This window comes from Schistocerca piceifrons, chromosome 6, assembly GCF_021461385.2.
Source record: "Schistocerca piceifrons isolate TAMUIC-IGC-003096 chromosome 6, iqSchPice1.1, whole genome shotgun sequence".
Lineage (NCBI taxonomy): Eukaryota > Metazoa > Arthropoda > Insecta > Orthoptera > Acrididae > Schistocerca > Schistocerca piceifrons.
The window spans coordinates 21,573,658-21,586,981 of record NC_060143.1 but is presented as its reverse complement, the minus strand read 5'-3'; the positions used below and the strand labels follow the sequence as shown (position 1 = coordinate 21,586,981).

Here is a 13,324-nt window from a genome sequence, read left to right as displayed (position 1 = left end):
CAAAAGAGATGTGCTCTAAACTGCACAGCAGACAGTACTGAACATATATTTCATTTTGGTAGTGACATAGAAACAATACCCCCAAACGATGCTATAGATTCACTTGCCAAAGGTACTAAGCAGTCGACAGAGACAAAAAAAAGCCGCTTTAAAGAGGCTCTGACTTTGTAGCTGTTTCACAATAGTATCTCTGAATGTTTTCATTTTCGAATTGTTAGATTGATATCTTTGAGTAGTTTATGGCTGGTGCGTTGAAATGTCCTGTCAAATAAAAACTTTCTCTTATTTTGCTGATATAGATAACGTTAAACGATTTCTGTTTCCAAACTTTCTAGAAGATGGTATGTGGCTGACAGTGTTACCGTGTGTTAACATTGTCATTCTTGTTATTTGCAGCATTTGTTTATGTTTTGTGACAACTGTAGTGTTTGGTCTTTTGTTTGCCCAACAGAGTGGGACTGGCCCGAGGACGATGTCAATGACAATGCGGTTGTCAACAATGACAAAGAATCGGCATGGCTTCAGGAATGTCATGTCTCGTTGTCTCCATTCGGGGATGTTCTAGCCATAGCACGTAAATCGACGCTTGTCATTCTCATGTGTAAGTGACACACCAGCAGTGATGAGATTTGCTTTCCTCATTGCTTATCACGATCTAATTTGACAATATAAAGCATGTACATGAGCACCTTTGTATGTAGTTTATTCTTGCGACAATATGGATCTACGTATTGCTACCTACATTGCTCATATACCATGAAGGCTCTTTGATCAGATACCTGAATTGTGCGCGCGTTGATAATCTAGAACGTTATTTTACTTCTAATTTGTAACTTCTACATTCGCACGCACTGCTGTGTGCCTTATGGTGAAGGATTGTCATCGTAGTTAACTAAATTATTTTTTTCTTTTTTCTTTTTTTTTTAGCGAAATGGGATACTCAAGAACAGGGCGAAGTGAAAATGAAATTTCATGTTGTATGGCATGGAAATCCGTGTAAGGAAGAAGAGTAAGTTTAGCAATTTACAGTTTTTATCGCCAGAGGTATGTAGGCTTATCTGTCAATTCATTTAATAGAGAACTGCCTTTGTAGAAGCTGGTGGAACTGCAATACTTTTTGGTAGTCGTCTTTCAGTTGTAGATTGATGTAGGCTACATTCAAGTCTTGAGTTAATATTCATGAACTTGTTTGTTGTATTCGTTTAATTGGCTGAATACTCTTACCACAAATTCACACAGCATATTTTTTTGTTTGGTTTGTGACTTGTTACAGTGAAGAGATCACTGCTGTTCTGTGCCTGCCAGTGATAGCACCAGGGAAGAGTTCACATGTTGCACCCGACTGGACCTGTATAGCAGTAGGTTTTTCTACTGGGTTTTTGCGGCTTTATAGTGAAGTAAGTTAAAACAGCTGCACTTCTAGAGAATTTATTTTTTACTCCTAGAGAATTTATTTTTGACGCTTGCTGAATTTTGACTATTATGTTGTTATTTCTAGACTGTAAATCTACTAGCAGAAGAGCTGCTTCATGATGAACCAGTAACTTCATTAAAATGCCAGTCATTTCATCCTGCAAGAGGTGGCATGGTACAAGAACAGGTGGAGGAAGTTTATGTAGCGTACAACACTGTTATTTGCAGTCTACCAGGATTTGGTTTGTTCCAGTCACTAAGAGCCTGCCGTAATCAGTTAGCACGTGGTATGTGAACTTATATATGGTAGTTCTTGTTACTAAGAGGTTATTTTCTGTTGGGCTTGTGATGTCACCCACGTATTGTGTTTGTCTACTTCACAATATTGTAATTAATTATGATAAAGTGTGTTTAGTATTTTCTCTTTTTCAGGTACATAGAAATTTTATTTGGAAATAAAACTTGTCTGTTTATGTAATTTTATATGGTGTGGACCCTTTAGAGAAAAATAAATGGAATTTAAACGTTTTAATATAGGATACTACAATCACCATATGGCTTGCACAGATTAAGTGTGATAAGTTGGCACACCTATTTTGATTCAAGTGATAAAAAATACAGGAAACAGTTTATTTAGGTTACACTACATTAGAGTATAGGAAATGTCAAAACAGCACGCTTCCTTTGTTGGACTAAGGGACTTTTCAATCATTTTATTACTTCGCCTATAAAAAATCTTAACTTCTGATAACACAGATTAAGAAATACACTTATATGCAAAGCAAGTTACATGAATGCTGAACATCAACTTGAATATTATACTTTTTCAAAATAGTGAGTAGTTAAATCGGCCAGGAATATTTGTCTTAGCTGCCATTAATGTAATGATTCTTCAAACTGTGCTGGAATATACAATATTATAAAAAGGAAATTTGCTACTCACCATATAGCAGAGATGCTGAATCACAGATAGGCACAGCAAAAAGACACTCACAAATATAGCTTTCAGCCAGTAAGGCCTTTGTCAACAATAGACAACACACAAACACGAAAACGCAACTCCCACATGTGACTGCAGTCTCAATCAAAACTATCGACATTACTTGTGATCCATCCAGTACAGCCAGTGTGCTGCAGTAAAGCATTAGTTTACTTGGAGTGTTTTGAGTGGAGTGCTGCATTTGAAGCCCATGGTATAAGTGCCATTAACGGCTATGATGCTGAGCCCTGTTAATAACCCTACTGCCACTGACAGCAGTGGGAAAGAGCACCTGCACAAACAGCCCAGTCCTTGTTTGAGCAAACATAAATCTATAGAGAGCTGACAGTGGTTGTCACAACACTGTGATGACAAGTGACACATGAGCTACCAAGTAAATTTTAGTCTATAGCATAATGCTATATAGCTGTAATGCTTGATTAAAATTACTGCAAAATCTTATTCTACAGCGATGAATTATTTATAAAGACAAGCAGAATGTTCTTCTCTTAACAGTTTGCGCTACATTTTTAATAATATTAATTATTAGTGATCATTGCGGTTTCACAAAATATTTCCTTCGCTGAGGCCTATTCTTGTTTATTTCAGTGAAAGCTAACTGTGCAGAGGTTTTAAAAGCTCCACCTCTGATGTACAAGAAATGGGGTTTTCAGGAGCAAGAAGTGACAGCAGACAGTGAAATGGTGGGCATTTCCACTGCAAATACTTTCGATCACTTGGTGACAGCATCACTGTGTGGTGGCTTTGGAGCATATTACAGATCTAGTGCACCCCAAACATTGCTTGTTGTTGGAGCTGGCAAGAAACCTTTCGTTGGATTTCATTATGCACTAGAAGGAGGGCCACAGCCAGTTCTAACTGACATGGCCAAAGCTGTTGCCACCAAATTAAAGACAGCCATTGGACAAGCTGTGCCGTAAGTATGTTGTCTGAATTATTCTGTACATTAAATTCAAAAGAACACTGTACCACTTTTGTAGCTATCATATAATTAACATGAAGTGACTCAACTTCCAATTTCCAAGAGGAGCCAGGCATACATGGTGTCAGTGATGTTTTCCTCTATGTTCTTTGTAGATTATATTCATGTGTTTTGTTTACAATGTGTCATTTCTTGTGTGTGCAAAAGCGTGTGTGTGATTTTGTGGTTTCGAATTTTATGTTGTTAAGTTGTCAAATATTGGTGTAGTGGAACTAGTGATCCATCAGTTTCACCTGTGTGCTTCAGAAGAGAAAGCAGACAAACTGTATGACATAAGTAAAGCAATAAACAAATTGTATGCATACAGCCACATGAAACTTACTTAATTTTTTAGAGTAAGGTATCATTGTGGCATGACGGAAATGCACTGGATCACAAGAAACAGTTTCAAAATAATAGAATCCATGAGGTCATTGAACAACTATCAATATTTTGCTCAACGAAACAAATGATGGTGTCAGGTGCTGAAATAATTACGCTTAGTTATGCAACAAGGTAATAGTGCATTAAAGTGTAAATGATGCTATAAATCTTGTAATAGAAGTGTAGGAGTATTTTTGGAGTGGCTGAAAAACCTAAAATAGTGATGGAGACATGTTATGCCATAAATTATTTGCATCAGTACTATCATTCAAACATGAGTAGCGGACAAAGAAAACTCCAGTTATGAGGGTTGTCCATAAAACAAGGTTTCCAATTGAAACTTCCTGGCAGACTAAAACTGTGTGCTGGACCGAGACTCGAACTCGGGACCTTTGCCTTTCGTGGGCAAGTGCTCTACCACTTGCCCGCGAAAGGCAAAGGTCCCGAGTTCAAGTCTCGGTCCGGCACACAGTTTTAATGTGCCAGGAAGTTTCATATCAGCGCACACTCCGTTACAGAGTGAAAATCTCATTCTGGAAACATCCCTCAGGCTGTGGCTAAGCCATGTCTCCGCAATATCCTTTCTTTCAGGAGTGCTAGTTCTGCAAGGTTCGCAGGAGAGCTTCTGTTAAGTTTGGAAGGTAGGAGATGAGGTACTGGCAGAAGTAAAGCTGTGAGGACGGGGTGTGAGTCATGCTTGGGTAGCTCGGTGGTAGAGCACTTGCCCGCGAAAGCATACTTGTGGAGGCTGTTGTCCCTCCATTGCGGATCCGGCTGCCTATGCTGCACATGTTTGTAGCTTGACCGGGCATCCAAATTACTGTCTCCTGTTCCCCAACTCGGTCATCCATCTTCCTGAACAGCAGCCTTGGTCAGGGTGTCCGATTGCAGTTCACGTCCAGTCTCTTCTGTCTGAGCTAGAGTTTTTCCCTCTTCCACCTCTTTTCTGGGCCCATATATATCTACCCCATGGAGTGTGCCCTGCCCATGCCTTCAGTTGGATTTGGCACATCGCCCGAAAAACTCAGTCCCTCCTGAGGCCCTCCGTCGACACTTTCTTTTCATCCTTGCCTCGTTTCCCAGCTCTGCCATAGTCTATACCGACAGTTTGATGGTTGCTGGTTGAGTTGGGTACGCTTTTACTCTTGGGGAACAATCTGAATAACGCTTATTGCTGGATGGCTGTAGTGTTTTCACTGCAGGGCTCATTGCCATCTCTCGCGCCCTAGAGTATATCGCTCGTGCTCAGGTGAATCCTTCGTTATCTGTAGTGACTCCCTGAGCGGTTTACGAGCTATCGACCATCGTTTTCCTCGCTCTCATCTGGTGATGGCTATCCAGTAGCCCCTCCATACTCTTGCCTGTTGCGGCTGGTCCGTGGTCTTTGTGTGGACCCCAGGTCATGTCGGCATCCCGGGTAATGAACATATTTGACTTGCTGGCCAAACAGGCTATCAGCACACTGGCCCTGGAGATTGGCCTTTTGGAGTGTGATCTCCAGTCAGTTTTGCGGCAGAAGGTCCTCGGCACCTGGGGTGATGGATGGTGCACGCTGCCTTCACCCAACAAACTTTGGATTGTCATGGAGTCTACCGGTATGTGGCACTCCTCGTTGCGGGCCTCTCGCAAGGACTCCATTGTCCTCTGCCAGCTACGCATTGGCCACATCTGGCTGACACACGGTTATTTATTGCACCGCGAGGACCCACCTCTCTGTCACTGTGGTTCAGCATTGACAGTGGTTCACATATTGTTGGACTGTCTGTAAATGTGTTCAGGCAGAGTTTTGCGCTGCCTGATACGCTCCCTGCACGTTTAACGGATGACGCCACAATCGCAGGCTTCGTTCTGAGTTTTATTCAAGCAGTTGGCTTTTATCACTCGATCTGAGTGTTTGTCTCTCTCTCATGCACAAACCTTGGCATACCCTAAACAGCCTATCAAAATTTTGTCAGTGCTGGTCATGGTGACATCAGGGATCATCTCGCAGAGCTCCTGAACTGTCACACTTCAATCTTTCAGCATTGCTTCTTCCACTTTCGCAGTTGTTTTGTCCAAAGCCAGTGGCTGTCCAGAGCGTTCATTATGGATGTCTGTATGTCTGTCTTTGAATTTTCTGCACTGTTCGCGCACGTGGTGTACACTGATACACATTTCTGCATAACTTCATGCAGTTGGGAATGAATGTCTACTGGCACAGTCTTTTTCAAACAGAAAAAATGAATCACAGAGCTTAACTCACTCTTGGAATGAGATGCGAGTGGGAGTTCCATCTCTAACGGCAGCCAAGCCAAGACTGAGTGCCGTAGTCAGCTCACGGGGCGGGAAATTGGAGAGGAAGAATCAAGCTACATGCCAGTGTTGCATGATCCCATGTAACGGTGTTTCTCATGAATGCAGCTCCTTGAGAACCTCATTTTATTGACAACCATTGTATATTCTTTGAGTAACTGGGCAGCCCCCCCTCCCCCCCCCCCCCCTCTCTCTCTCCCCCTCCCTCCCTCCCTTCGTCCCTCAACCCCCTGTAGTAGTAACACCTCAAGTTGGAAGAATCAAAGAATCATTTCATGATGCAATTTTTCAGCCACCCATATGGAAGGGGTTGTTTATAATACAGTGTTCCAACCTTTCAAGGAAGCTTTCCATAACAATGTAGTCATCCTTGAAGGGGCCTACATCTATACTCTGCAAAGAACTATGAATATTTCCTGTTCCACCATGTATTGCCATTCCATTGTTTGAAGTAATGATCTGTGTATTTCATCTGGGGAATGTAATTTAAGATGTTTAAAAACGTTTTTTGCTAAGTGTAGGGAAAGCAAAAGTTTTATACATTTGAATTGTAAATTCATTAAGTGAACCTCCAGTAGAAAGCAGAAAGATGATTTGTAATAATGGGATAAAAAGCAGAAAGAGATGGTTATTAATGAATTAATACTGTACAGAAAAAGTTTAATGTTAAGGTTTCGGACATCTATAGTATTTAACATGGTGTCTGCCACAATACTGCCAGTGACCAGGATAACCCCTCACACAGGATGGCATGTGACCAACCGTAGCCCTCTGCTCCACTCTCATTAAACAGCTATATTTTTGAATGGTGTTTTATGCACATGGGACTAGTGGTGGGCCCTAACAGAGGGTTAATGGACACATCTATCCTATTCAAGACTAAGTATTTGCCTACAGCAGTTGGCATGAATTGCTTTCCCTTATTCCACCATTGCATTCATTCATTTTTCAGGCAGTGAACCAGCTAAAGAAGGTTATAAGACATATAAATTCAGGGACATATGAAATCCGTTGCAGGGAAAAATTTGTGTACAGTGTGTATCACGTGAAGCTGTTGCCATATATATCAATCTGTTTTACCATTTACAGGACAACTTCCATTTTTACACTGTGTTACAAGTGAAAATTGTACATTTGATGTACAGGTATTCAAATTATGCCACGATGTTCACTAAACTTATAGTATTTTATTGAATTAATATTAAAAAAATGTGGTTTTAGCTGTTTCAAGGTTAGTGTTTCATTATCAGTTGTTGAAGTTCCGGAGATGCTGTGTATAAAATTAGCAACGGTATTCAATATGTCCTTCATATGTAACGTATTTAGGTTAAAATGGGAGATGGCTTTGCTGTACCTTGTGAATAATTGTGTTAGTGAGGAGTTAACTGATGTTACAAAACATTCTTTGACATCAGTATCTCATGCAAAAAACAGCTCCTTAAAAAGAAAGCAGATTAGGTGCCTGTACTGAAAAGTTGAAAGGGAGGGGGGGGGGGGGGCAGAGTTTGGGAAAGAGCTATGTGGTGGAATTGCTATTGGAAAGTAGGACATAAAAATATTGCTTTCCTCAGGTACAAAAGATGTGTGTTAAAGGAAATCCGCAACCAGCAGTCATTGAGACATGTAACAAATGAAATTAAGTGGTAGACCTTTCATATTATTCTCATCTCCGTTTGGGGGGGGGGGGGGGAGGGAGTTGAACACAAAATCATTAGTGATAAAACATATCCATACTGTACAAATCACAGTAACAAATGAAATTAAGTGGTAGACCTTTCACATTATTCTCATCTCCGTTGGGGGGGGGGGGGGGGGGAGTTGAACACAAAATCATTAGTGATAAAACATATCCATACTGTACAAATCACAGTACAAATAAAGAACATTGTGATAGGATTTATGAAACTTTTACTTGGGGTGTCCAATTAACAAGAATTACTACAATAATCTATCACAGTCTACTACCCCAGTATTTGAATACAAGCAGTGCCCTTGTCTGACAATTGCTTAAGAGAAATGCAACTGAAATTATAAAGTGCAAAGGGATGCCAAGAGTGTTATGAGAACGTCCAAAGCTTTTAACTCTCAGCTGATGGTTCTACATGGTTTATTATCCACAACACACTAACTGATGTGTATTGTAATGTACCAGCCAGATGAGATACTCATTCAGCCCCAGACACTGTATGAGACAGACATGCCACCTTTTGCCCAGATTCAAGGAAGGGGTGGAGATGTAACCAGGTGGCACCTAAGCCACCAGGACTTGCCTGGCACTCGGAGCCTTTAGTTTATGTCCAGGCAGTAACTGATATGACATAGACCCAGTAAACATCATTCAGCTGGAGCAGAAACAGATATTTGCAAATACAAAGGCACTTTCTGAAAACAGAAGTGACAATTTGACACATCCACAGGACCAAGACATTTCCGGGCACTGGGGAAAACATGGCTTGCCATAAGACAAGAATGCCTTCTGAGAAAGAATTTCTAGTGAGTGTTTGTGGTTTTTTTAGTCTGTGAAAAGAGCATGGTACACAACTGTTATGAACGTTCCTGTTAAATAATTTGATGATTCTTGAGAAAGAAAACATCAGCTGACCAATGAGATGCATGGACATGCTTACAGAAATACCCACAGAACACTTAAGAGGTAGCTAATCATAATGTAACATTTCATTTCTAGATTTCAGAGTAGCCACATCAGCAATAAACTAGTGAACATCATTACTGCTAATGCCAATGGTCCACTCCAGCCCAGACCACAAGCATAGTTGCTGTCAAGGTCTTCACACACACATACACACACACACGCACACACACACACACTGACAAATGATACCTGCAGATCCCTGACCATACAGCATGAGTTGTCCTGCACTGGCAACATGAAGTCATTGTCTGGTGATGGCATGTACTTAAGCAGCTTTTTCACAGTCCTCCTAGCAGTCCAGTTTCTTGTTGAGTAATAGTTACTTTAACACTGGTAATAAGTTGCAAAATTTAGGCAGACAGCTGTGTGACAGGTAGTACAGGCAATCAGTTCCTACACATGGGTGAGCTGACAGGCAATCAAGGCCACTTGTGTCCCATGGGGCAGCATTGGAACAGCCTGCTCTAATATGACACTTCTAAAGGTGCTCCATTCCCTAATAAAATGAAAATACTGCTCAGTAGCAGGTATTACTACAGGATGGTGTCATAAAAAGTTATTTCATGTGATTTCCAAGACCTGGCAGTGAATCATCCATATTATACCAAGAAGACTCATGTAGCACTCCCATGTATGTAACACATTACCAGCCAAAGATACTCTCTGTTACAGAGACTGGACATTTGGGTATTGGCGGTCAGCAGTATCACTTGTGAAACATTCATGTGTCTTCTTTGGTTGTTTGTGTGTTGAATGATCTATTTCTGTTTCCTGTCTTGTAAATTAATGGCTTTTTGTTACAAACAGTTCTCAGCCTCAAGGTTTAGCAGTTTTGTTCATTGGTTTTTTCCTGTCATATGTGTACTCCTTTATTTTGTTTGGTTATTTATTTATTTATTTATTTGTAGTTTCAGTGGATGGTGGTCAGGTGCAAAGAAGGCAAATGGTGCTGAGCGCCCAAAGGATAAAGTTGCACTAGAGGCTGTGGAACCAATGGTTTGTAGGTAAGCTTGTTTTGATATATTTTGTTGTTGGAGTGTATATTAACAGGTACTTAAAACTGTCAAATGTTTAAGCGTATATTTGGTCTCATCATATTTAACCGGAGAAATTTCATCAAACTTTGATTCTGTTTCACAAGAAACTGAAGCTTTTCATTGACAGTATTGTTTGAGAATATGTGAGAGAAACAAATACTCATCAAGCAGGAGTTCAGAAATGTAGATTACGAGAAATTAATTGAGAATACAGAGATCAGTTAGATTAAATTTAGTTAGCAGTTCCCAAACTTAAAAATGGAAGGTTATACAGTCATAGATGAAAGGGGAAAATATTGAACATATCTACTTAAGCAAATATGAAAATATGGTTCAAATATGAAAGAGAAAGTAAAGAAAATTTCAAATGGAATATAGCAGCTATTAAAGAGAAGACAAGAGTTTGAAGGAAATAATAATATGACCAAGATAGAATATTTTAAAGTAAACAAAACTGTTCTGAAATGTCTTTCAGAGAATGTTAAAAGATAGAATGAAAATTTGATAAGAGAAACAACTAAAAGCAATAAAAAATGAAGATTATACAGAAGTCTATGTTGGGTAGCCACCATATTTCATTTGTAATTCAAGCATTCCATGATTTCTTTGAATGTTTATGTAGTGCAAGAAATAGTTCAGAAATACAGATAGTTAATTATGAAAATGATGACATTCCAGGAAAAAAAGCCATTTGAGGTATGAAAAAAGGGAAGCTGATGATGATTCAAGAGAAATTGATAAAGCCTGAGAATGGTGACAGGTGAAACAAAAAATACAGACCTATTAGTTTTGTTCTCCATAAGGTGAAAGATATTCACTAAAATTATCAGTACCTGGGTTCTAACTAGGAGCACAAGGAAACATGTAGTCATAAATAACTTTAGTTTCATTAGGCCATGAAGTGTTGAGAATATGACAACACAGACAATAATCACGTGATTGGAATACAGTTGACAACGGACCTTCGAGGCCTGAGCAACTCGTATAAAGATGCAATTCCCAGGAGAAACCACAGGTGTTGTGCTGTGCACACACATCAGATCTGATGAGTGCTGTTGGCAATCGTGCTGGCCTGGTGGCCACCTCGGTCATTGTGCAGCACATCATTCGAATGCTGGCGCACACTATGCCTGCCTTAGGGGCTCAACGTATGGCCATGGTAGATCTAGTAACCAGTGGGTTATGAAACTCCTCCTCCTCTGTGGGGGAGGGGGGGGGGGTGAGCAGATATCGCCATATCTGATGCTACGACTACCAAGGCGTCTGTGACATCCTTGGCAGCAGCCAAAGGTGCTCTGAATTCTCAGTCCCCTAGGACCAGTGCATATGGACGAAAGTGAGTGGGGTGAGGGAACCCCCAGTCCTGGGTAATGGGTATACAGGACCGGTGATGGAAAGGAAGCCATTTTGAAGTGGGGGCCCACGGCAAAGGGCACCAGCTTTTGGGGACTATGGTGGACTGGCGACGGGAGGCATTGGAGACAGTGACCTGGCTGCAATCCCTGCCATGGGTCATGCAAGGCACAGAACAAAGAGAGGAGCTAGTGCTGGCTGCAGGAAAAGCGACAGAGAACAAGAAAATGGTGGTACTGGATGAATGGTTCCCAGGCCCGTGGAAGAGGTCTGGCACCCATCCTGGGTCGCAGTTTGTTCTAACGACATGCCATGAGCCGATTTTCGGTGTGAACCATGAAAATGTGCTGGCTGTGGATGATGGCTGTAAGCCAGTGCAGGTGCCACCCGAAACCCCTGACTCAGATGGGTGTGCTGGGCGTGAGCTTTGATGAAACCAGTGCTGCTGGGGGACGCCTGCTTGGCAGCAAGAAGTTGAATAAGAGTCCATGGTTGTCAGCCATGCAGGAGCTCAGCAGGGCTCTTGGCTCCAATCAATGTCATTCTGTAAAATCTTAAGAAAAATGTAAGAGCCTCCTCATTGGGAAAATCTGCCATGTACTGGTGCATCTGTGTCTTCAACGTCTGGACAGCACATTCCCTGTTCTACTGTATATAAAGGTGGTACCGTGGTGTGGCAAATGCATTTATGGTTACGAAAATCCTTGAAAGATTGAGCCGTGAACTGAGGACCATTGTCTGAAACCAAAGTGCAAGGCAAGCCTTAAATGGAGATTATGTTTGACAGAGCCTCTACAGTCAGATGACATACGGAAAATGAGATAAAGTGTTAAGCCCCAACAACCAGAAAGTCTTTAAAACTGGACCAGCAAACTCTATGTGGACTCCTTTTCCATGGCTTTATAGGAGCCAGCCATGGTTGACCCAAGTACTTGTGGCAGGCCGAGACAAACTTTCCACCTCATTATTGATGCCTGGCCAGAACACTCGGCAGTGCACCAACAGCTTCACTCAAGAGATGCCCCAGTGACCATGATGTAATAAACGGAGGACCTCTTACCACAGAGCCACTGATATCATGACGCGGGGAGTTAAACTTGTTTGTCTACAAAAGAACAATACCATCCAAGAGGGAGAGGTGATGGAGCAATGCATAATAATTCCGAAGCAGGTCTGACATCCAACCCATCGGACAGTCAGGCCATCCCTGTTGTACCATGCACACAACCTGCTGGAGCAGCAGATCCAGTCAGAGCCTCCACATTCACATGTTGTGATGTGGGATGAAGATTGATCTAATAATTGTACAAGGACAGGAACAGGGCTCAGTGCTGAATATGGTTGATGGCTTTGCCCCAGTAACGACATCAAAGGACTAAACAGAGAAACCAAGGGCTAATTGTCTGAATTAAATGAAATTTTGCATCATACAAGAACTCGTGAATTTTTTTTCGGCTTTGACAGTGGCAAGAGCTTCTTTTTTCCTCCTGAGAATAATGTTGAGCCATGATGAGTGTTTTCAATGCAAAAGCAGTGGGCAGTTCGGAGCCATAGGAATGGCGAAGGGCCAGAACTGTCCCCACCCTGTACTCGGACACATCTGTGACCAGGACCAGATGCTTGCTGGGTTGAAATGTGTGTGAGACAGTGCAGAGGGAAGACTGTGTTTGATGTGCACAAATGCACACTCACAGACTGTAGACCAAACAAAGGGAGTATTTTCCCGAAACAACAGATGGAAGGGGTGGCCGATAGTATCAGCCAAGGGTGATAGTATACCAGTTTTACGAGGATTGCCTGAAGTTCTTGTAGATTATAGGGATGGGGCAAAGCCATAATGGTGGTGACATGTTATTCCATGCTGGGAGATTGCAGACCCAAATAAACAGTGAAAGGCTGAAAGGAAATGAGACTTTGCATGGTTACATTTGAGGCCTATGGCCAGCAGAACAGTAAACAAGGAACACAGGTTACATAGATGATCCTCCATGGTAGCGTCTGTCATCACAATATCATCAAGACAGTTAATGCACTTGGGGCTCTCTTCTAGAAAATGTTAAAAGATGGCTGGCGCAGTAATGAGCCCAAACATTAGCTGCTGGTATTGAACACAAGCAGCTGTTCTGATATTTCATCCGGCGGAATCTGTTGGTGGTTTCGGCCAAATTAGTTTTGGAAAAGAAATTACTCCCAGCCAGCTTTGTGAGCAACTCCTCCAGGCAAGGTTGGGG

General features: G+C 41.6%; 1 protein-coding gene across 1 annotated transcript in view; it reads left to right on the top strand.

Moving 5' to 3' along the window:
* Positions 1-217: 217 nt before the first annotated feature.
* Positions 218-13,324, top strand: part of LOC124802945 (rab3 GTPase-activating protein non-catalytic subunit) — a 171,428-nt gene continuing 158,321 nt past the window's right edge. Inside the window, exons 1-7 of the mRNA XM_047264033.1 lie at positions 218-341; positions 452-601; positions 928-1,009; positions 1,274-1,397; positions 1,499-1,700; positions 3,002-3,329; positions 9,612-9,707. Of these exons, the coding sequence (XP_047119989.1) occupies positions 257-341; positions 452-601; positions 928-1,009; positions 1,274-1,397; positions 1,499-1,700; positions 3,002-3,329; positions 9,612-9,707 (1,067 nt within the window). The 5' untranslated portion in view covers positions 218-256. The remainder of the gene's footprint in view (positions 342-451; positions 602-927; positions 1,010-1,273; positions 1,398-1,498; positions 1,701-3,001; positions 3,330-9,611; positions 9,708-13,324) is intronic.